Below are 22,126 nucleotides of genomic sequence, written 5' to 3' on the forward strand. Positions count from 1 at the left end.
GGGCTGGGCGGGGCTGGCGGCTCTGGCGGGAAAGGGCGGCGTGGCCGAGCCGCTGTCGGGAGCGGAGGGGATCGCGGCCCGGAGCGGGCCCGGGGCCGGGGATGGCGGTGCCCTTCGTGGAGGACTGGGACCTGGTGCAGACGCTGGGCGAAGGCGCCTACGGGGAGTGAGTGTGACGGGGCCGGGGGGGGCGGGGTTGCTGCCGGCCGGGTCCGCCCCTTGCACGCCCCTTCCCTGCCCCTTGCGCGACCCAGGCCCCTGCCCTGCCCCTTGCGCGGCCGCTGTTCCCCCTTGCCCTCTCCTTGTGCCACTTCCACATCCACTGCTTGTCCCTGTGTGGTCTTGCACGGCCACTGCGTGCCCGCTGTTTGCTCGCCTCTTGGCCATCACATGCCATACGGTGCCCTCAGCTTGTCCAATCCGCACTGCTCGCCCATCACGTGCCCGCTGTTTGCTCACTCTACGCTCGCTGCCTGTCTCCTGTGTGCCCGCTGCTCGCCCATCACATGCCCCGTCCGTGCCCCTGATGCAGGGCCACTGCTTGCCCTTATGTGCCTCCTGCTTCTCCATCACCTTCCTTCGCACACCCGGTGTGCCCCCTGCGTGCCCATCGTGCGCCTGCCTGTATCCCTGCCTGTAGTCCCTGCCTGTAGTCCCTGCCTGTAGTCCCTGCCTGTACTCCCTGCCTGTACTCCCTGCCTGTATCCCTGCCTGTCTTCCCTGCCTGTCTTCCCTGCCTGTCTTCCCTGCCTGTCTTCCCTGCCTGTCTTCCCTGCCTGTCTTCCTGCCTGTCTTCCTGCCTGTATCCCTGCCTGTATCCCTGCCTGTATCCCTGCCTGTACTCCCTGCCTGTACTCCCTGCCTGTATCCCTGCCTGTTTCCCTGCCTGTACTCCCTGCCTGTACTCCCTGCCTGTATCCCTGCCTGTACTCCCTGCCTGTACTCCCTGCCTGTACTCCCTGCCTGTATCCCTGCCTGTACTCCCTGCCTGTATCCCTGCCTGTACTCCCTGCCTGTACTCCCTGCCTGTATCCCTGCCTGTACTCCCTGCCTGTATCCCTGCCTGTACTCCCTGCCTGTATCCCTGCCTGTACTCCCTGCTTGTACTCCCTGCCTGTATCCCTGCCTGTACTCCCTGCCTGTACTCCCTGCCTGTATCCCTGCCTGTACTCCCTGCCTGTATCCCTACCTGTACTCCCTGCCTGTACTCCCTGCCTGTATCCCTGCCTGTATCCCTGCCTGTACTCCCTGCCTGTAGTCCCTGCCTGTATTCCCTGCCTGTACTCCCTGCCTGTCTTCCCTGCCTGTCGTCCCTGCCTGTAGTCCCTGCCTGTATTCCCTGCCTGTACTCCCTGCCTGTTCCTGCCCGCGCCCTGTCTGCAGGGGCAGCATCTGCTGACCATTCCCTGCCCGCCCCTTGCCTCTAAGTGGCAATATTCCCTGCCTGCTGCCCGTCTCCAGAGGCAGCATTTTCTCTCCATTCCGTGCCTGCTGCCTGTCTCTGGGGGGAGCATTCCCATGCCCGTTCCCTGCCTGTTCCATGCCCGCCGTGCCCCCACTGACCCCAGCCCACCGCAGGGTGCAGCTGGCCGTGAATCGCCGCACTGAGGAGGCCGTGGCCGTGAAAATCGTGGACATGAAGCGTGCGGCCGAGTGCCCGGAGAACATCAAGAAGGAAATCTGCATCAACAAGATGCTGAGCCACGAAAATGTCGTCCGGTTCTACGGACACCGGCGGGAGGGGGCCACACAGTACCTGTTCCTGGAATACTGCCGTGGTGGAGAGCTCTTCGACCGCATCGGTGCGGCACGGGGGTACCCGGGGATGTAGGGGCAATGGGGCACCCTCAGTTGTCATCCTCACATGGCTGAGGACTGCTCTTCTTCTTCCTCACATGCAGAGCCAGATGTTGGGATGCCAGAGCCGGAGGCGCAGCGGTTCTTCCAGCAGCTGATTGCTGGCGTGGTGAGTGGTCAGTGGCAGTGCTGGAGGCGGCCATGCCGCTGGTGCCAGTGGAGATTCCAGCATGGCACTGACCCTTCCCATGATCGCAACATGGCACTGACCCTTCCTGTGATTCCCACATGGCACTGACCCTTCCCGTGATTCCCACATGGCACTGACCCTTCCTGTGATTCCCACATGGCACTGACCCTTCCTGTGATTCCCACATGGCACTGACCCTTCCCGTGATTCCCACACGGCACTGACCCTTCCCGTGATTCCCACACGGTGCTGACCCTTCCTATGATTCCCACACGGTGCTGACCCCTCCCGTGATTCCCAGTGCTGACCCTTCCCGTGATTCCCACACGGTGCTGACCCCTCCCGTGATTCCCAGTGCTGACCCTTCCTGTGGTTCCCACACGGCACTGACCCTTCCCCTCCTCTGCAGGTGTATCTGCACAGCATCGGCATCACCCACCGCGACCTGAAGCCAGAGAACCTGCTGCTGGATGAGCGAGGTGGGGGCAGGCGTGTCCCTCTCTGACCCCCACTAAGTTTCCATTGCTTAATTTGTAGTTTTTATTTCAGTGTTTTATTTAAAGCTTTAATTTGAATGCTTACGGTTTGCATTTGAATTTTTAATGCAGGGGTTTAATTTTATTCTGAATTTAAATTTTGCTGTGCATTTTTAATTTCAAGTTCTGCGATTTTTTTAGGTTCATTTCTTAATTTACACTTCTATTTGAATCTGCATTTTAATTTTTTTTTCAGTTCTATTTGTGTTTTAGGTTGAAATCTTGAGTTTAAAATCTTAACTTGAAATTTTATTTTAAATCCAAATTTTTAATCCAGAAATTTTAGGCTCATATTTGTAATTAAAATTTTTTACTTAGGTTTTGACTTAAATAGAAATTGAATTTGCATTTTAAATTAATTTCCTTGGAGGGGTGGGTTAACTTCGACTTTTGATTTAAAGTTTTAACTTGGCTTTTCGCTTTCATTTGGGCCCAGACAACTTGAAGATCTCGGATTTCGGCCTGGCCACGGTGTTCCGGCACAACGGGCGGGAGCGGCTGCTGAACAAGATGTGTGGGACCCTGCCCTACGTGGCCCCCGAGCTGCTGCGGCGCCCCGAATTCCGCGCCGAGCCCGTCGACGTCTGGGCCTGCGGCGTGGTGCTGACTGCCATGCTGGCCGGAGGTGGGAATGTTGGGATGGATGGAATTCACAGGGGTGAGGGTGATGTGCTGACTGCCATGCTGGCCGGAGGTGGGAATGTTGGGATGGGTGGAATTCACAGGGGTGAGGGTGATGTGCTGACTGCCATGCTGGCCGGAGGTGGGAATGTTGGCATGGATGGAATTCACAGGGGTGAGGGTGATGTGCTGACTGCCATGCTGGCCGGAGGTGGGGATGTTGGTGTGGGTGGAATTCACAGGGGTGAGGGTGATGTGCTGACTGCCATGCTGGCCGGAGGTGGGAATGTTGGCATGGGTGGAATTCACAGGGGTGATGTGCTGACTGCCATGCTGGCCGGAGGTGGGAATGTTGGGATGGGTGGAATTCACAGGGGTGATGTGCTGACTGCCATGCTGGCCGGAGGTGGGAATGTTGGCATGGATGGAATTCACAGGGGGTGACACACAGCATGGGGAGGTGGGAACATGGGAATGCCTGGAGGAATGTCTGGAATGCATGTGACGTGTTCAGGGGTGTGGGGGAAATGCAGGAGGGGCACAGAGGACACGGGGGAGTGTTTGGGGAATGTACAGGGGTGTATGTGTGGAATGCAGAAGGGGTGCAGGGATGAAATGTGTGAGGGGAAGTGTGTGGAATGCACCAGGGGATATATGGGATGGGGAAGGAGCACACATGAGATGGGAGGGATGTGTGAAACACAGAGATGGAAGGTGTGGGATCCATAAGGGAGATGTGAAGTACATGGAGGGGGATGTTTGGAATATCCATAGGGATGTATGGAAGGAATAGAGGGCTGTAGAAGGGGAATGAATGTATGTGAGTGTAAGGGGGGTGTTTGAGAGGCAGAGGGGAGGTATGGGATGCATAAGAGAAGTTTGGGATGTATAGAGAGGTATGGAATGTGTGTGAGAAACCATGGGATGCATGGGGAGGTGTGGAATGTGTGGAATGTATGGGGAGCACACAGGATCAATGGCAGGGCAGCTTCACCTGGCACACCACATCCTCACAGTGCCACATGTGTGCCCGGGGGGTTGTGGCACTGGGGGGTGACAGCAGTGGGATCTCTTGGCAGAGCTGCCCTGGGACCAGCCCAGCGACAGCTGCCAGGAATACAGCGACTGGAAGGAGAAGAAAACCTACCTCCCACCTTGGAAGAAGATTGATTCGGCTCCCTTGGGTAAGCATCTGGCACCCAGCAGCTCCCTAAATATATACATATATATATACACACACAAATATATCCATATACATAGACCCAAATGCATACATACACGCACACACCATATTGTATTCCACCCACTCGTCTCCCCCAGCACTGCTGCACAAGATCCTCACGGAGAGCCCGACAGCGAGGATCACCATTCCTGACATCCAGAAGGACCGGTGGTACAGCAGGCCCCTCAAAAAGGGTAAGGGGCTGCGGGGGAACGCGCTCGTGGCCCCAGATTTGGGGGTTATTTGGTGTCCTGTCCATTTGCAGATGTCAAGCGGGCTCGGCTCTCCTCAGGGGGGGTCACCGACTCCCCTGGAGGCTTCTCCAAGCACATCCGATCTGATACAGACTTCTCACCGGTGAAGGGAGCACTGGGGTGAGCCTCCGCTTCCCTCCACACGGCTTTGCAATTCCTTGCACTCCTCGGGCCTTTCCCGGCATTTTCTCCAGGAGGTGGCCGGGTGGAAACCCCGCATAACCCCTGTGATCATCCCAGATCCTGCAAAATCCCACGCAATTCCCGCATTTGGCTCTCTCCAGCACTCCTAACCCTTGTGTCCCCCCTTGCCTTGCAGTGAGGACAAGGCAAGCTATTCCACGTCACAGCCGGAGCCCGGCACAGGCGGGATGCCTTGGGAGAGTGGCACGGGGAGCATCGACCAGCTGGTGCAGGGCTTCAGCTTCTCGCAGCCCGCCTGCCCCGAGCACATGCTGGTCAACAGCCAACTCCTGGGCACCCCAGGCTCCTCCCAGGTCAGGAGGAGGCACCCGACACCACTTGGAATGTCGGGATGCTGCCTTGCAGTGTGTGGGATGCGGCTGGACGAGGTGGATCCTCTTGGGATTTCACCTCGCAGTGTTTGGGGCGCAGCTCGGCGTCGTCGATGGTGTCAGGGTGCACCTTGCAGTGGCTGGGGGCTGCTCTGTGGTGTTTGGGATGAGCTTTGCCTGATGGGGAATGTCAGGGAGCAGCTTGGCAATACTGGAGGCGTAACTTTTTGGTATGTGTCACCTCAGGTGCGACTTTGCAGGATTTGGGGCACAGCTTTTCAGTGTTTTTAGTATCAGGCTGACACTTTCCTGTGGCCTTGGGGTGTTTGGGGGGCAGCTTCACATCCAGTTTACAACACTGGGGTCCAGCGTTGCGTTGTATAAATTGGGGTGCAACTTTGCATCATATATATGATGAGCAGGAGCAACTTTGCCATATTTATAACATCAGGGAGCAGCTTGGCAATGTTTGGGGTGTGGCTGGGTGGGGTTTATCATCTTGGGGAGCAACACTGCAGCATTTGGAGGAGCAGAGTTCAATTTACATCAGGATCCAGCATTGCACCTTTTATGCTATTGGGGTGCAACTTTGCCTTAGACAAGAAGGTAAGATTAAGAAGCAATTTTTGTTGTATTTATAATGTCAGGGTGCAACTGTTGTGGTTGTTGCTGTTGAATATTCACCACCTGAGGGCGTGAGGTGCAGGATTTGGGGTGCAAATTTGCAGTATTTTTAGTGTCTGTTTGTCACTTTGCCAGGGACTTAAGGGGCAGTTTTACATCTGATTTACAGCATTGGAGTGCAGCAATGTGCTGTGTAAAGCATTGGGGTGCTACTTTGCATTGTAAATACCGTATTAAAGAGCAACTTTGCTGTGTATGGAATATCAGGGACCAACCTGACAAGGCTGGGATGCAGCTGTGAGTTTTATCACTTGGGGTCCCACTTCCCATGATTTAGGGTGCAAATGTGCATCACTTATGCCATCACGATGTGCTTTGTGCAGTGGTTGGGGGCTGCTCTGGGATGTCTGGGGAGCAGCTTTGCATCAGGGAGCAGCTTGGCAGCATTGGGGTGCAGCTGGGAAAGGTTTATCATCTTGAGGTGCAACCTTGTGGTATTTGGGGCACAATTTTGCAGTGTTTGGAGTAATAAAATGCAGCTTTCCAGTTCCAGGGTACAGCTCTGCAGCATTTGGGAGGCAGCTTCTCATCTAATTTACCATATTGTAGTCCATTGTTGCACTATTTATACTACTGGGGTGCAATTTTTCATCCTAAATGTGTCATTAACGAGCATTTTTATGATGTTGGGGCTGACTTTGCACTGTTTGGGACGTGGCCGTGCAGCATTTCTGGTGTTCGGGATGCGGTGGTTGGCTTGTGCCATCAGGGGGTGCAGCTTTCCAACATTTCCTCACCGAAGGCCAGGATTTGTCAGAGCTGGGGCTGGAACCTGGCGGGATTGCTGACCTTTCTGGCGGGATCTGTAACCTTTGGACTGGTTTTTTGGGGCGGCAGAGCCCGTGGCAGCGGCTGGTGAAGCGGATGACGCGGTTCTTCACCAAGCTGGACGCCGACGGCTCTTACCGCGCGCTGAAGGAGGTGTGTGAGAAGATGGGATACGGGTGGAAGATGAGCTGCACCAACCAGGTAGGGGGCAGGGGATGGAACTGGGGCTGTCCCCTAAATCCTACAACCCTATCTACATCCTAAATCCTCTGCTGCATCCCATGTCTGAATCCTGAATACCCCACCCTAAATTGGGGCTGTGCTGGGTCATCAGCAAATAATTTGAGGCACATCCTCCACTTTGCAGGTCACCATCTCGACCACAGACAGGAGGAACAACAAACTCATCTTCAAGGTGAACCTGGTGGAGATGGAGAGCAAGATTTTGGTGGATTTTCGGCTGTCCAAGGTGTGTAGGGGGTCAGGGTGGGTGGTGGGTGCTGTATGGCAGGTGCAGGGCGGGAATGGACTGTGTAAAGTGGGTGCAGGGTCGGGGTGACCACGGGAGGTGGGTGCCAGGGGATGGAGAGGTGCAGGTGGGTGTAGAGGGATGTAAAACCCTGTCTCTCCCCACGCAGGGCGATGGCCTGGAGTTCAAGAGGCATTTCCTGAAGATCAAGGCCAAGCTCAGCGACATCGTCAGCACCCATAAAGTCTGGCTGCCTGGCACCTGAGCCCTCACACCCCTTCTCTGCCTCTTCCTCCTCTTCCTCCACCTCCTCCTTCACTTGATCTTTCTCTTCCTCCTGGCTGGCCTCTGGCAGCAGCACCCAAACGCTGTCAAGGTGTCCAAGCACCTGTTTTAGGTTTTGAAGGTTCAATAAAGCCCTGGGAGACACAAAGCGAGGCTGGTTCCTGTCGAGGGTTGTTCACTCTGGAACCGACTGACGGCGCAGCTTTGCGCAGGCAGCATCAACCCCACTGCAGGATCTCTGCTGAGCCCTGCAGCCCTAAACCAGCCCCAAGGTTTGGGAGCTGACCCCCCCGCCCCCCATTCCTGCCCTGTCACAGGGCAGCGGCTGCCCTCATTTTCCAACCTCTAATTGCTTTTCGGAAGGACTAACGAGCCCGGGAGCTGCCAGGGGTTGTTAGCGCTGGAGCGAGAGAGGAGAGCCAGGGATTAACCCCATCCCCCCCAAAAAAGAGCATCCCCCCCCCCCAAAAAAAACCCCACCCCAGGGTGCAAACCCTGAGATAGCACCACAATTTCTCCCTGAAGCTGCATCGCTGTTTAATGACTGGACGAAAAAATGTGCACTTTTTACTCATTCACCCATTCTTAATTTTTTTTTTTTTTTTTTTTTTAATATCCCTTTCCCTGGCTTTTTTGTTTCCCTGGTGGGAACCCCCCTTGGGCGAAGCAATTAGCGGCGATTTTTTAATTGCATATTTATATTGCAGCTGGGGAGCGAGACCCCGGCAGCGGGCGAGGGGAAAGCAGGAAGACGCCGCGCTCCGACCTTGTTTGCTTTTCAGCTGGGATTAAGCGCTTTTAATTGTCCCAGAGATCACAGATTGCGGCCAGGGGGGATAATTAGGCTGAATACAGGGTTTTCTGGTTCATTCCCCCCAGGAATTTATATTTCTAAGGGCATAAAGAAGAAAATCTTTGGGAATTCCTCCGGAAGGGAGGGTTGTGGAGAGTTATGAGGCTGGAAACAACTCGTTGCAGCAGTGGGTCCTGCTGTCAAAACATTAATTTTTCACCTGTTACCTGCTGTAAATGGGATGTTTTGGGGGGTCACGGGCACGTCCTCTCCTCCCCAGGCTGCTTCAGGGAAGGTTGGACACTGCCTCTGCTCCACCTCATGCATTAACCAGCCTCCATTCCCTCGGGAATCATTTCCAACCCGAATTTTTTAGGGTCCTTTTGGTTTTCTAACACCTTGGCGGGGATTCTTTTCTGCTTTTCAGGGTGTGTGGGGGAAACCCGATGGGGGATAAAAGGTTTGTGTAGCGCTGTGGCCGGGCGGGGGGCCGTGCCGAGCGGGGCCCTGAAAGCGCCCTTTGTGCGGCCCCGCCGGGGACCGGCGCGCTCGGAGGCACCGGAGCGTGGCAAATCCTTAAACCAACAGCACGGCCGGGGCGGGCGGCCCGGGGCTTCTGCCCCCGCCTCATCCCAAATTCATGGCGCTCCGGCGGCCACGGCGGGTTCTGCCGGCCCTCGGGCTCCTCACAGCATCCTGGGATGCAGCGTGGGATGTGGGATAGGGATGCAGGATGGAGGATCCAGGACACAGATGGGGGATGGAGGATTTAGAATGTAGGTGTTGGGATGTTGTGGGGTAGAGAATTTGGGATGCAAATGTGGGACTTGTAGGATTTGGGATGTAGAGGCAGGATGGAGCGTTTCAGATGTAGAGGCAGGATGTGAAATGGAGTTTATGATGCAGATATGGGACTTAGGATATAGGAAGTAGATGCAGGATGTGAAATGGAATTTATGATGCAGATATAGAACTTAGGATTCAGGCTGTGGATGCAGGATGTGAAATGGAATTTATGATGCAGATATAGAACTTAGGATTTAGGCTGTGGATGCAGGATTTAGGATGTAGATTCAGGATGCAGGATAGTGTTTAGGATTTAGACATGGGATGCAACAGAGGATTTAGGGTGTAGATAGGGTTGTTGCATTAAGGACACAGGTGCAGGTTTCAGGATGCAGATATGGAACACAAGATTTAGGATGCAGATGTGGGACATAGGATTTGGGATGAGGAAGCAAAACACAGGATGGAGGATCCAGGATGTAGATGTGGGATAGAAGACAGGATGTAGATGTGGGATAGAGCATTTAGGAGTTACATGGAGACTTAGGATTTCAGATGTAGATACAGCATGGAGGGTTTAGGATGCAGAGATGGGAAATAGGATTTAGGACATAGATGCAGGATGGGGGATGGATGATTTAGGATTTAGATGGGGACGCAGGATTTATTATGTGGGCGCAGGATGCAGGACAAAGAACTTGGGATGCAAATGTGGGACGTAGGATTTAAAATGTAGGATTTAGGATGCAGGACAGAATGGAGATGTGGGATATGGGATTTCAGATGGTGGATGGAGGATTCAGTGTAGATACAGAATGCAGGATGGAGAACTTAGAATGCAGATGTGGGACATAGGACTGGGGATGTAAATGCAGGATAGAGGATTTAGGAGGCAGGTGGGGGATGTAGGATGTTGATGCAGGACACAGAATGGAGAAGCCAGGATGCAGGTTTGGAATGGATTTGGAATGCAAATAGGGACATGGGATTTAGCATATAAACACATGATGAAGGATTTAGGATGCAGGTGTAGGACATAAGATTCAGGACACATGCAGGATGGGGGGATTGAGGATTCAGAATGTAGATGGAGAACACAGGATGGAAGATTCAGGATGCAGATGTGAGACACAGGATTTGGGATGCAGATACAGAGTGCCAGATGTCAGGCACAGAAGAAGGCCTGCGGAAGCATTTAGGATGTGAGATGCAGGATTCAGGATGCAGACACAGAATTTAGGAAAATCCAGGATCTTAGGAAGCCGATAGAGAATTTAGGATGTAGACACAGGTTCCCAGATGCAGGATGGAGGATTTAGGAGGCAGATGCAGTTTTCCAGACACAGAACATGTGACATGGATGCAGAACACAGGAGAGGGGCTGCTGATGTGGGATGCAGGACACAGGACATGGGATGAAAGTGTAGGTGCAGAATATGGGATGAAGATACAGAACATGGGGTCCAGAAGTAGAATTTAGGATGCAGAGGTGGGATATAGGACAGGTGTTGAGGGACACGGAATATAAGATACAGATGAAGGATGTACAGGGCATGGGTTACAGAAGAAAGATTTGGGATGCAGAGGTGGGATACAGTGCACAGGAGCTGGGAGGTGGATGCAGGACATGGAATGCAGAAGTGGGATATAGGTGCAGATATGGGATGGAGGTACAGGACATGGGATGCTGCAGCACCAGAGCACAGCCCCAGCTGTGCACAGGGATCTTCAGCACTCCTGGAGATTGGAGATCGGAGTGCGTGCAACGAGCCGGGAAATGCCGACTTCCAAGGAAAAAGTTATCGCTTTCCAATCCCATACAGACATTTTACAGCTCGTCCCCCATCTGGGAGGCAGATCCCGGCCATTTGGCCACATCTGCCCGCCAGATGTGCTGGGGCGGGGAACAGAGCCCCTGTGGATGGGAAACCTCCCCTCTCCCCTGCGTGCAGGCCAGGTTGGGAATGCAGCTCTAGCATATCACACCTGCTCTGGAGAAAGGCTGGATGGGACCAGGGAGCAGTGGGAAGGACTGGATGGGACCAATCGAGCCTCACAGATGATTTTCATTGCAATGAAGTTTTTGTCCTGTGGCTGGGGGCGGTGGCAATGAGACACAGCCAGGGTACAGCTACAGGGAGCACAGCCCAGTATGGCCCAGTGTGCTCCAGTAAGGACTATGGGCTGAACTTACCCAGGGCCCTGGGTGTGGTGGGAGATCCTGGTGAGGCCAAGTGGACCATGAGGGGTTGTTAGTGCCCTCAGGATCCAGGCAGCAGGATGGGGATGTGCATGTGGGAGATGGGATGGAGATGAGGGATGCAGGGTGGGAGGATGTGGAATGCAAATGGAGAGTTTGGGGTGTAGGCATAGCACAAGGGATGGTGCAAGGTGCAGCTGTAGGAGGGGGGCAGGATGCAGGTACAGACGGAGGATGTGGGATGAAGGCTGCACATGCTGGACATTGTGCAGATGCAGGATCTGGAATGTAGATTTGGCATGCAAGGATCAGGATGTAGATGCAGGATGCAAGAAGTGGGGCCCATAGGGCAGGATGGGGAATGAGGGGTTCAGATGCAGGGCATGGAATGCAGGGCACAGGGTACAGATACAGGATTTGGGATGCAGGATGCAGCTGCAGGGTGTGAAAAGCAGGGTGCAGGATGTGGGATGAAGGGTGCAGATGCAGGACACGGGGTGCAGGGCTGATGGTGCAGATGAAGGATTTGGGATGCAGGAGACAGCCTCAGGATGCTGATCCAGGGGATGGGTGTGGGATGCAAAAGCTGGATGCAGTTGGAGGGTAAAGCTCGAGGATATAAGAAATGAAATGTAGAATCCAGGGTGCAGGAGTGGGATGCAGGATGTAGATGCTGGATTCAGGATGGAGATGTGGAGTACCAATGAAACTCCAGGATGGTGATGTGCCACTTTGGGCAGGGAAGAATGGTGGAAGCATTTCCCATCTGATTTTTTTGGGGAAATAAATTTCCCAATAAGATCAGCTTTTTGGGGACTGGAAATCCAATAGGATTCCAGAAGTATTTTGATTTTCAAAACTGCCCCCATCAGCTTCTCTGTCTCCAGGACAGAAACATTTATTTAGAGAAAAAAACCCAAAAAACCACCTAAAGCTGGAGCAATTCCATCTGAAGACACCCAAATCCAGCATTTTCCTCCTCTCTCCTTAGCATTTCCCACTGTGAAGGTGCCTGAGGGGCTGGATTTGTTGGATTGTTAACTCAGGAGATGTTTTAGCTCATGCAAAAGCATCGCAGCAGCCTCGGGAATGCCGCCACATTAATAAAAGCAAAAATGCAGAGGAGTCTGTTAAGGAAACTCCTGCAAAAATCCCTTCCAGAAACATCGTGGGCAACATTAGCTCTTGGTCTGAGCTTTTTTCCCTGGTTTATTTCATTGGGAAAATGAATTTTGGAGGTCAGCACGTGCCCAGAGGATGGTGGAAGGTGGGTTTTTGCAGCAGGGTTGGCCCCTGGACCCTCCGGTCAGTATCAGGGAGGGCTTTTGTGGGGAAAAACCTGGAATTTCCAGCTTAAAATTGGAATTTTCAGGTTAAAGCCCACAACAGTCACCCTGAACTGGAGGATGGGCGCTGTGGATGCAGCCTGGCAGTGGTGCCAGGGACACGGGTGAGGCCCCAGCAGTGCCTCTTGCCTGGCAGGCAGGAGAGGGAGAAAAATGCTTTAAAAAGGTAAAAAAAAAAAAAAAAAAAAAAAAAAAAAAAAAAAAAAAAAAGCTCCAAAGCAAAAGGCTGAGGTCATTTTCTTGGCGAGGAAGTCGGCTCCTTCCAAATGCCTCCGGGTCAGGTTTAATATCAGCAGAAACATTCTTGGGCAGGGTGGGGAGAAAGCACTGCTCTCACCATTGAGAGCAGAACCCTCAAACCCCCAAATGCCCTAGAAAAAAAACCCCAAACATCCTAAAACCCCCATAATCAGCTCCCCAACCCCCAGACTGCTTCTTTGGAACCTCTAGGCGTGGAGTAAATGAGTATTGCGGTGGGAGAGGTGCAAAAACAGCTCATGGAGGAGGGGGAAATCCTCCCTGGGAGCAGAGATCTGAATGTTTCAAGTGGCTTTTGAGCATCATTTGGTCACTGCTGGGATTTGGGGGATGTGGAGAGGAGGAAAGTGAGGGGGTCTGGCAGGGAAAATGCCATTTTTTCTCATTTTCCTGGAGAGCTTTATCATCACTTCAATCTCTCTTTGATTTAGCATCATCTCGGCAGGCTCAGCACCCAGCAATAACCCCCTGGGGCACAGGGACCTGCGTGCGAGGAATATCCTGCTGGAAAATACATCAAAAAGGAGGGGGGAAAGTAAATGGATTTCATCTGCTGTGCTCTGCTCGCCGGGCTGGCTGAGAAGCTCAGGGGTCTGCCAGTGCCTTGTGCAAGCCCTCGGCCGCCCTGTGGAGCTGTTGTGGCTTTTCCAGGGATTTTACACATTAGGAGGGGGTGGTTTGACCGTGTTTGTTTTGCTAAACCTCACCAAAACCCAAACCAGAGCTCAGAGGGAGGAGGAGGCGGGAGATGTAGGAAAGGTTTATTAAAAAATAGAGGGGAAACAAAAACCAGCAGCTGAAGTGGAGAAATGAGGTCGGGATTGCAGCAGAGCAGGGATGTGGCAGTGGCAGGGATGTGGCAGGGGTGTGGCATTGGCAGGGATGCTGTGGGGAGCAGGGATGTGTGGGTGGCAGGGATGCTGCACCTTGCTGGGGATGAGCACCCCACCGAAATCAAGATGGAAAAACATTCCCCAGGAGAATTGGGAGGATAAGAAGCATCAGGAGGGCTCTGATCCCACTGGGAGGGAGGCTGTGAGGCGATGCTCTGGTGTGGAAAGGGATTTTCCTCCGGGCTTGCACATTCCTCCCGTCAGCAGTATTTACAAGACAGCACCAGGAGAAATCCCAGGTCGGCTGGACCTCCTCCCACCAGGAATCGCCCCAATGCTGTGGCCTCACAGCCCCTTGCTCCTTATCCTTGGGCCTTTCTCCCTGAATCCTTTGGTTTGGGCCATCTACACCTCAGAGTTGCAATCCCTCCTATGCTCAAGTCCTGCTCATGACATTCCAGAGCAGCCCCTCCCAAAATCTTCCCCATCCCAGCACCCACAGCTTCCCTTCAGCCTTTGGTAGGGACAGGGTGCTGCGAGGCTGCTCTCAGGTGCAGGGTCTGGGATGGACTCCACGGGGTTGGTCCATCTTCAGGCAGGGCTGGGAAGAGCCAGCAGTGATGTCCTCTCCTGGAAAAAGGCCCTGGGAAGTGTTGCAGGGTGCAGAGAGGTTTATGGGATGCAGGGATACAACACACAGGGATGTTGGCAATGCACAGAGATGTTTATAGGATGCAGCACACAGGGATGCTGGCAGTGCCTAGGGATGTTTATGGGATGCAGGGATGCAGGCAATGCCTAGGGATGTTTATGGGATGCAGCACACAGGGATGCTGACAATACCTAGGGATGGTTATGGGATGCAGGGATGCTGACAATGCCTAGGGATGTTTATAGGATGCAGCACACAGGGATGCTGGCAGTGCCTAGGGATGTTTATGGGATGCAGGGATGCTGACAATGCCTAGGGATGTTTATGGGATGCAGGGATGCAGGCAATGCCCAGGGATGTTTATGGGATGCAGCACACAGGGATGCTGGCAATGCCCAGGGATGGTTTTGGGATGCAGCACACAGGGGAACGTTTAGCCTTTGTGGGATGTTAGCAGCATGCAGGGATACTGGCGGTGCACAGGGATAATTTGTGTCACACTGAGATACTTGCAGCATGGGGGGAGATACAAGAAGCCACTTCACAGGAACACCTGCAGCAGCTTCTCAGGCCTTCCATGCCTCAGTTTCCCCTTCCTGAGGGCCAGGAGCGTTGGTGTGTCCCGGCAGAGCCTCACGGGACCTGGCTGTCGGCTCCGGGCTCGGCGCTTGGCCGGCGGCCAGGGCAGCACTGGGGGCCCGCTGCTCGCCAGATGCGATAAGGAAAGGTTTGGCCGAGGCTGGAAAATAGAGAGAAAAATAAGGAAAGGGGGGGTGGGGGGGCGAGGGAGGGAAAATTAAAAAAAAAGCAAAAGCAAAGCAAATTCCTTGGCAAATCAAAGCAAAATGCTTGCACACGGCCTTGCATCCAGCCATCCGTCCTGATAAGGGGCTCTAAGGAGGAGGAGGAGGAGAAGGAGGCAAGCTGACACTGGGAACCTGACACAACTCCACTTCATGGCAAAAAACCTGTCAAATTTCCCACTGCCAGGCGACAAGGGGCCCAGACCCGGCGTGCCTCAGTTTCCCCACTCCATGCGCGCACTGAGGTGTGGCAAAGGGGTTAAAACTGCCTTGGAGGGGTTAAACGGGGCGATTTGCTGCCGGGTTTTATCCAAAACATATGTTTTCGCCACTATTCGAGTTATCTGGGATATTTCCTGCGTGTTTGCTCCTATGGCAACCAGCCCAGCATGAAAGACCTATTTACTGGGCCCGGGGATAAGGAACAGCCATATGGTGTCAATTTTGAAGGCGCTCCATCCCCTCCGCCCGTCTCCTGTTCTCCCTCCACCACGGGCCTGGCCCCTCGAGGGGTGTCCACCACGAGCCAGGTCCAGCTGGGGCTGGGAATGGGCACCATGGGCAAGGTGAGGTGGTGGGCTGGGGTTTGGGGAGCTCAGGGAAGGTGTTGATGGGCTGCAGCAGTGGCCTGAGGTCCTGTGGGATCCTTCAGGAGGTAGGGATGGAGACAAGAGACCCACAACACTGATCTGGAATCCCACAGGAGGAGAAGGATGAAGATGACATCCCTGCAGCACTGAGGTCCAGCCAGAGAGAAGCTGCCTGCACTGTGAGCCCAAGGTCTGTCCAGGAGACCAGGCTGGAGACAGCCTCCAGCAAGGCTCATTCCAGCCTGGCCTGGGGCAGGCAGGTGCTGGAGAGGTCACAGAAACTTTTCTCCCCCTCAGAACCCTCTACAGGGCTGCAGGGAGTTCTGACCCACCCCAGCAGTCTGGGTTCTTCTCAGAGATAGCCCCAGTGCTCTGGGAAACCCAACAATCACTGAACAAAGCACTGCAATTCTTTGCTCCTTCCTAAAGACTGAGGCAATTTTTGGTGCCAAAGCAGCTCCCTAGAGTTAAATGACCAAAATACAGGAAAATCAGACAAAACCACTCTCTAGTTTGCTGAAAAAAAAAAATAAAAAAAGAAAAAAGTAAAAAAAGTATTTCCTAACAATTCTAATTTTCTTTTGTTGCCGCTGGGTGTTTGCTGCAGGGGAGATGATAAAGTTGGGCAGGACCAGGCACGGCGTGGGACAGGAGATTTTGGGAATGATTCACTCCCAAAGCCTCCCGCAGAGGTATTTCTGATGAAAAAAAAAGGGGAAAAAAAAGGCCAAAATAGATTAGTTGGGGTTTTTTAAGAAAAGAAGAGGTTTTACAGAAGTGACCCTTCCCACCAACCTCACCAGTTTTCTTTTTAATAAGGAAATAAGGAACAAAAAGCCTTTCAGCCAAAAAAACCCTCAGCTATGAAAATGTGTGTTTGGGTCAAAAAGGCACTTTTCACTGGGGGGGAAAATAAACCTACAAAACCCTCCTGACCAATGCATGAAGTGATGGGTTGGTAAAGCTCACAGGGAGATACAGCTTCTTTAGAGGCTACATCTCTCCTCCTTTTCCTCCTCCTCTTCCTCTTTCTACTTCTTGTCTTCCTTTCCTTCTCTTCATCTTCCACATCCTTTAGTCCTTCTCCTGTCCTCTTTCTCTCTCCTGTTGTCTCATCTTGTCTCTTCTCATCTCCTCATCTTCATCTTGTCTTCCCAGGTGATGTGTGTTACCACGTGTGCTCCATCCCAACACCGCTCCAGCCTTTGTGCCCTGTTCCTGATCCATTCCCTTGGAGTGGGAATCCTGAGATTCCCCACTCACAGGCATTACCTGCCACACTGCAGGGCACATTCAGCAGCCATGCCACCCAATGCCACCTGCACTGCCAGGGCTGGGGGCACCAGGCTGGCACCTGCTGTCCCCTTCCCACAAAGGACCCGCAAACCTTGCCTTGATGGAGATCATTGGATGCCAAAGGGCATCGGGGTGTTGGGCTGGCCCTGCGGAGAGACACAGGCACTGGGACATGGGACTGGGACAAGGCACCTGCTGGGGTCTGGGCCAGGGTGATGGGACAAGGCCAAGGTGACAGGGACAGGGCTGTGATGATGGCAACAGGGGGAAATGACGGTGACTGAGATGAGTGATCTGATGGGGACAGGGCTGGGACGACGAGACTTGGACAAGGTATTGCTGGGAGCAGGAGAATGGGAACTGGAAGGAGGTGCTGTCAGGGATGGGATGATGAGAACCAGGACGAGGAAGCTGCCGAGGACGTGGAGGTGGGAACTGGGACGAAACACTGCCAGCGACAGAAGCAAGGAGACCACAACAAGAAACTCAGCGGAGCCCAGCATGGGGCGACAGTGACCAGACCACGGCGATGGAGAGACTCTCTTATCTCAGCCCCGAGCTCTGCACCCAAACCCGCGGCAGCGGATCGGGGGCCGGCTTTTGGCTCGGCCCAAAGGCGCTGCGGCGGTACCGATGGGCTCGGGCGGTGCCAATGGGGCACGGCGGTGCCGATGGGCTCGGGGCACGGCGGTACCGATGGGCTCGGGGCACGGCGGTGCCGATGGGCTCGGGGCACGGCGGTACCGATGCTCTCCGGGGCACGGCGGTGCCGATGGGCTCCGGGGCTCGGGCGGTACCGATGGGCTCGGGCGGTGCCGATGCTCTCCGGGGCACGGCGGTACCGATGGGCTCGGGGCACGGCGGTGCCGATGGGCTCGGGGCACGGCGGTGCCGATGGGCTCGGGGCACGGCGGTGCCGATGCTCTCCGGGGCACGGCGGTACCGATGGGCTCCGGGCCGCGGGGAGCTGCGGGCTCCGCGCCGGGGCCTCACTCCCACGAGCGGATGAAAGGCTCCCTGTCCAAACGGCATTAGACGCGCTGCGAAGGCTCATTCCCGATCGGTCACGCTCCGAGGCGCAGCTGCAAAACCCCCTCCGGGAGCCCGGGATGCTCCGGGGGCTTTGTTCCGAGCAGCCCCGCTTCCCGGGGAACCGTGACAAGACGATGGGATTACGGGGCAGGAGAAATAAAATAAAATAAAACCCAACTTCGCTGGGACCACGCCGGCTGGGCGGAAAAACAAAGGGGACCCTCAAATTCCTGCCAGGAATGATGGCCCCACCTGGGCGGGGGGAAGGGGCACCGAGAGGGCTTCAGGATCCCCAAGGAGGGAGAGTGGCTTTTGGGGGGTTGTTCCCCCCATTTTTGCTCCCAAATCCCAGCACTGAACCTTAGGAGGAAGGGAAACCTTGCATGGAGGAAAACTTCATGAGGAAGGAAACTTCACAAGGAGGAAAACTTGCAAGGAGGTAAAGTCTTGAAAGGAAGGAAACCTCCAAGGAAGAAAACCTTGCAAGGGGGAAAACTTCACATGGAAAATAAACTTTGGGTGGGGGAAAATACAGCGAAGAAGGAAAATCTCACAAGGAAATAAAAGCCTTGCAATGAGGAAACCCTTAGGAAAGGGGTTTTGCAAGGAAGAAAAATACTTGAAGGAGGAAATAATTTCAAGGAAGGAAAAACTTTCAATGTAGGAAAAATCCTTGTACGGAGGGAAATCTTGGAAGAAGGAAAACCTTTGACAAGGAAGGAAATCTTGCAAGAAGGAAAACCTTGAAGGAGAAAAACCTTCCAAGGAAGGAAACCTCACAGGTTTGGAGGAAGTGAGCAGGTTGAAGGGAGAGGTTCTGCACTTTCCTTCTGGGAGCAGCCCCAATCCCTCCTGGCACAGGGCCCGGCACGGTTTGGCTGAAGTTAATTGGGTTAGTGAGCGGCTAAAGGGCGTAGCTTGTCCGGGCGCCTGCTCCCTAATGAGCATCTCATTTGAATCTATGCAAAATAGCAGGGAGCATGGAGACATGCTAATTAAAGTGATTGCTGTTCGCTAATTAAGCAGCAATTCTCCTGCCCAAGAGGGTATTCTCATGCAAATGCGTTCAAGGAGGGGAAAACATCGCCCCAAAAATCGTACAGGGAGAAATCGCAATTTGGCACCACCCTTGGTCTGCAAAACACCTTCATTATGATCCTCATTTTGAGTATTTTTAACCCCAAAAACCAGATTTGGCCGTCTCTTCTCTGCTGAGAACAATCCTGAAACCCTCATCTTTTCCAGTGGCTGCCATAAATCAAGTCATTTAACTCCTCAGCAGTGCCAACCCCGATTTTGTTTTATTTTGGGGTGTTTTCTTCAGATTATGGGACTTTTAATCTGCTGAGGGTTTTTCTACTCTTCATTTTCTTTCTTTTTTTTTTTTTTTTTTTTTTTTTTTCCCTTTTCACACTTGTGGAAATAATGACGTCCTACAGGAAATCTCCTGGGGGATAAAATTAGGGCTGGTAAACACAGGGTAGTGCAGCATTTTGGTCTCAGAGGTTTGTCTGAAAACCATAAGATTTTATTTCAAGTCTAGTTTTTTAGGGGGGTTAAGATGATTTTTTTTCTTTATTTTTAAACATAGCAACTGTATTTCTTTGCAGAATACTCTGTGTGGTGCTGAAGCCTTTCCAGGTGAAACTCTCCTTGGGATAAATCCCTTTCCACAAGCTACCACTTGTGGGTGCGACCAAAATATAGCAAATTCCCCCAAAACAAGGCATGTTGGGCATATTTGGGGTGTATCTGAGTTCTTTTGGAAGGGGTCAACGGTTTGGGCACAGTATGAGCCCTTGATAAAGCCCCTTTTTGCTATTTTTAACCGGAGTACGGGGTTCTTGGCGGCGTCATCTGCAGAAAGATGATGCGCGGAGGATGTGTGGCGTGTGGGGGCATCTCCCAGCCCTTCGGAAAAAAACGAGAGCCACTCCCTCACTCCAGCGACACTCCGAAAGCACAACCGCTCACAGGACCGCCGCAGCAGGAACCGTGGGCTCTCCGGCGCGGGGATGAGCACGGGATGACCTCTGCCCTCGCAGAGGGGGAGGCTCCCGGGAGGCCGCCCAGGTGCGCTCGGATGGGGGCACAGCGTGCCCGGCCGCGCGGGGGCTGTCACAGCGGAGCGCAGCTGTGGCAGGTGGCGCACAAACGGAGCACAGACGAGCGGCTGCCCGGTGCCCGGTCACGCGTGGGCACTGCGGCTGGCCGGGCGCGCGGTGCCGTGGGTGCACCTGTTGTCGCGGGGCGCGGCCCCGCGGGTGCGGGCGGCTCGGGGCCGCGCTCTGCCCGGCGGCGCGGGGACCGCACGTGCATCCCCCGCACCCCGCCCGCTCCCCTTAAAGGGCCCGCACCGCCGCGCCGCCCGCACGCTCGGGTCGCGCTCGCCGCCGCCCGCCGCCTCCCCTCTTCGGGCGGTGGGTCCGCCCGCGGGGCACCCGTGCTCCCCCCACCCCGGCCGGCGTTGGTTCGCTCCGCGGGGCGGGGCGGGGCGGCGGCGCCTCCCCCGACACGGGGCGCCGGTGGGAGCGGGGCGGGGAGCGCGGCGCGGGGGGAGATAAGCGGCGCCGAGCGGCCGGGCGGCGCTGGATGGAGGCTCCCGCCCGCCGGGACGCCCGCCCCAGCCTGGAATGTCCTGGCGAGCCGCCGCCGAGCGGCACCGGCACCAGGACCGGGACCAGGGAGGGGGCGCGGCGGAGAGGTAACGCGCGCGCTTCCCGCCGCCGGCGCGCTGAGGGGGCGCGGGCGGGAGGGGCGAGCGGGGCCGAGCCCCCCGGTGCGGGGCTGTGCGGGGCCGTGCCCCCCGGTGCGGGGCGGTGCGGGGCCGTGCCCCCCGGTGCGGGGCTGAGCGGGGCCGTGCCCCCCGGTGCGGGGCTGAGCGGGGCCGTGCCCCCCGGTGCGGGGCTGAGCGGGGCCGTGCCCCCCGGTGCGGGGCCGTGCCCCCGGGAGGGTCCAGCGCGGCCCGGGGCGGGCGCAGGTGGCGGCTCCTGTCACCCCGCCGGGCTCTGCGCTCCGTGCCCTCGGTGCGCGGGGCTGAGCCGGTGCACGGCGCTCCGAGCAGCGGGACGAGCCCTCCGAGCTGCCTGCCTCTGATTTATGGTGTAATTTCGCAGGGAACGCGCCTCCGCTCCGCTCTATTTGTCATTTAAGCGCTGCTCTGCTTGAAGGAGGTGCCGTAGGGGATGGGTTTGGGGTCGCGCCCAGCCTCTTAACCGCCTTAAAATGGTTAATCTCAATGTTTTTAACCTGTAAGGTCACTTTTCTCTGCAATTAGAGCGGTGGAAAGTCATTCCCTAGGGCAGGAGGTGCTGTGTGATGCCTGAGGTCTCTGGCTGTAAAGCATCCTGACGTCTTATCTCTGTTATTATTATTTTTATTGCGTTAAGCTGCCTACCTTCTTAAAGCCACGCGTTTTGTGAATTTTAAATGACTTTCCCTTGCTTTGTCTGTCTCTTTGCCAAAAACAAATCTAAATTATATAGTTCCTGACTTCCAGTGGAAGAACTTTCCAGTCGTCTATCCCATGCTTCCAATACTGATGCTTTTTAAGCCAAAAGGGACGTGTTTTTCAGCCGTGACACACCGTCGGGCAGAAAACAGGCAATGTTTATTTTGCTCCCGCCTCGTAACTGTGTAAAGGGTTGGTGAAAGGGTAAATGTGATGGCTTTATGTAGCTTTTTTTCTTTTTAATTATTATTTTACTGCTTTCCCCAACTGCTTTGCTGCCACTGGGAAGGAGTAGTCTCGCCGAGGCTGCGGCTGTAAAGCTGTCAGCTCTGAAGGGCTGTTTACTCAGTGAGTTGTATCTTTCACACATGCACCAGAAATACAATTTACCAACCCAAACACCAGCCACGGTCACCGAGGTTACCGGCAGCGTGGTGGTTTTGGTTCTCTGCTGTTTTATCCCTCGTGGCCCGGCGTTCTCCTTGAACAAAGCAGGTAATCCTGGGGTGCTGGTGCTCCCAGCCAAGCTCTGTGGAGCCCGTTTGCTTTTCTCCTCATCTCCCACGACTTGAGTGTTTTGACAGTTGCGATTTATGGGATGTGCAGCCTGCCCGTGGCTGCTTTAAGGAGAAAAAGTGCTTTTGTGGTAGTGGTTGCTGTGGGCGACGGCCAGCTCCTTCTATATTCCAAAAATTCGCAGTGAATATTTCCCAGCACAATTTCTTAACGCTTTTCTGTTGAACTT

The 22,126-nt window shown here is 54.6% G+C and overlaps 1 protein-coding gene across 1 annotated transcript; it reads left to right on the top strand.

The window, feature by feature from the left end:
• The first annotated feature begins 34 nt into the window (after positions 1 to 34).
• Positions 35 to 7,505, top strand: CHEK1 (checkpoint kinase 1). The gene is made up of 12 exons (XM_066334685.1): positions 35 to 166; positions 1,579 to 1,802; positions 1,902 to 1,966; positions 2,397 to 2,466; positions 2,960 to 3,148; positions 4,224 to 4,328; positions 4,465 to 4,560; positions 4,632 to 4,740; positions 4,940 to 5,117; positions 6,657 to 6,788; positions 6,955 to 7,056; positions 7,226 to 7,505. Exons 1-12 carry the CDS (start codon positions 102 to 104, stop codon positions 7,319 to 7,321), a joined length of 1,431 nt encoding a protein of 476 aa, XP_066190782.1. The 5' UTR covers positions 35 to 101; the 3' UTR covers positions 7,322 to 7,505.
• Positions 7,506 to 22,126: the final 14,621 nt, after the last annotated feature.

This window comes from Sylvia atricapilla, chromosome 23, assembly GCF_009819655.1.
Source record: "Sylvia atricapilla isolate bSylAtr1 chromosome 23, bSylAtr1.pri, whole genome shotgun sequence".
NCBI classification, from domain to species: domain Eukaryota; kingdom Metazoa; phylum Chordata; class Aves; order Passeriformes; family Sylviidae; genus Sylvia; species Sylvia atricapilla.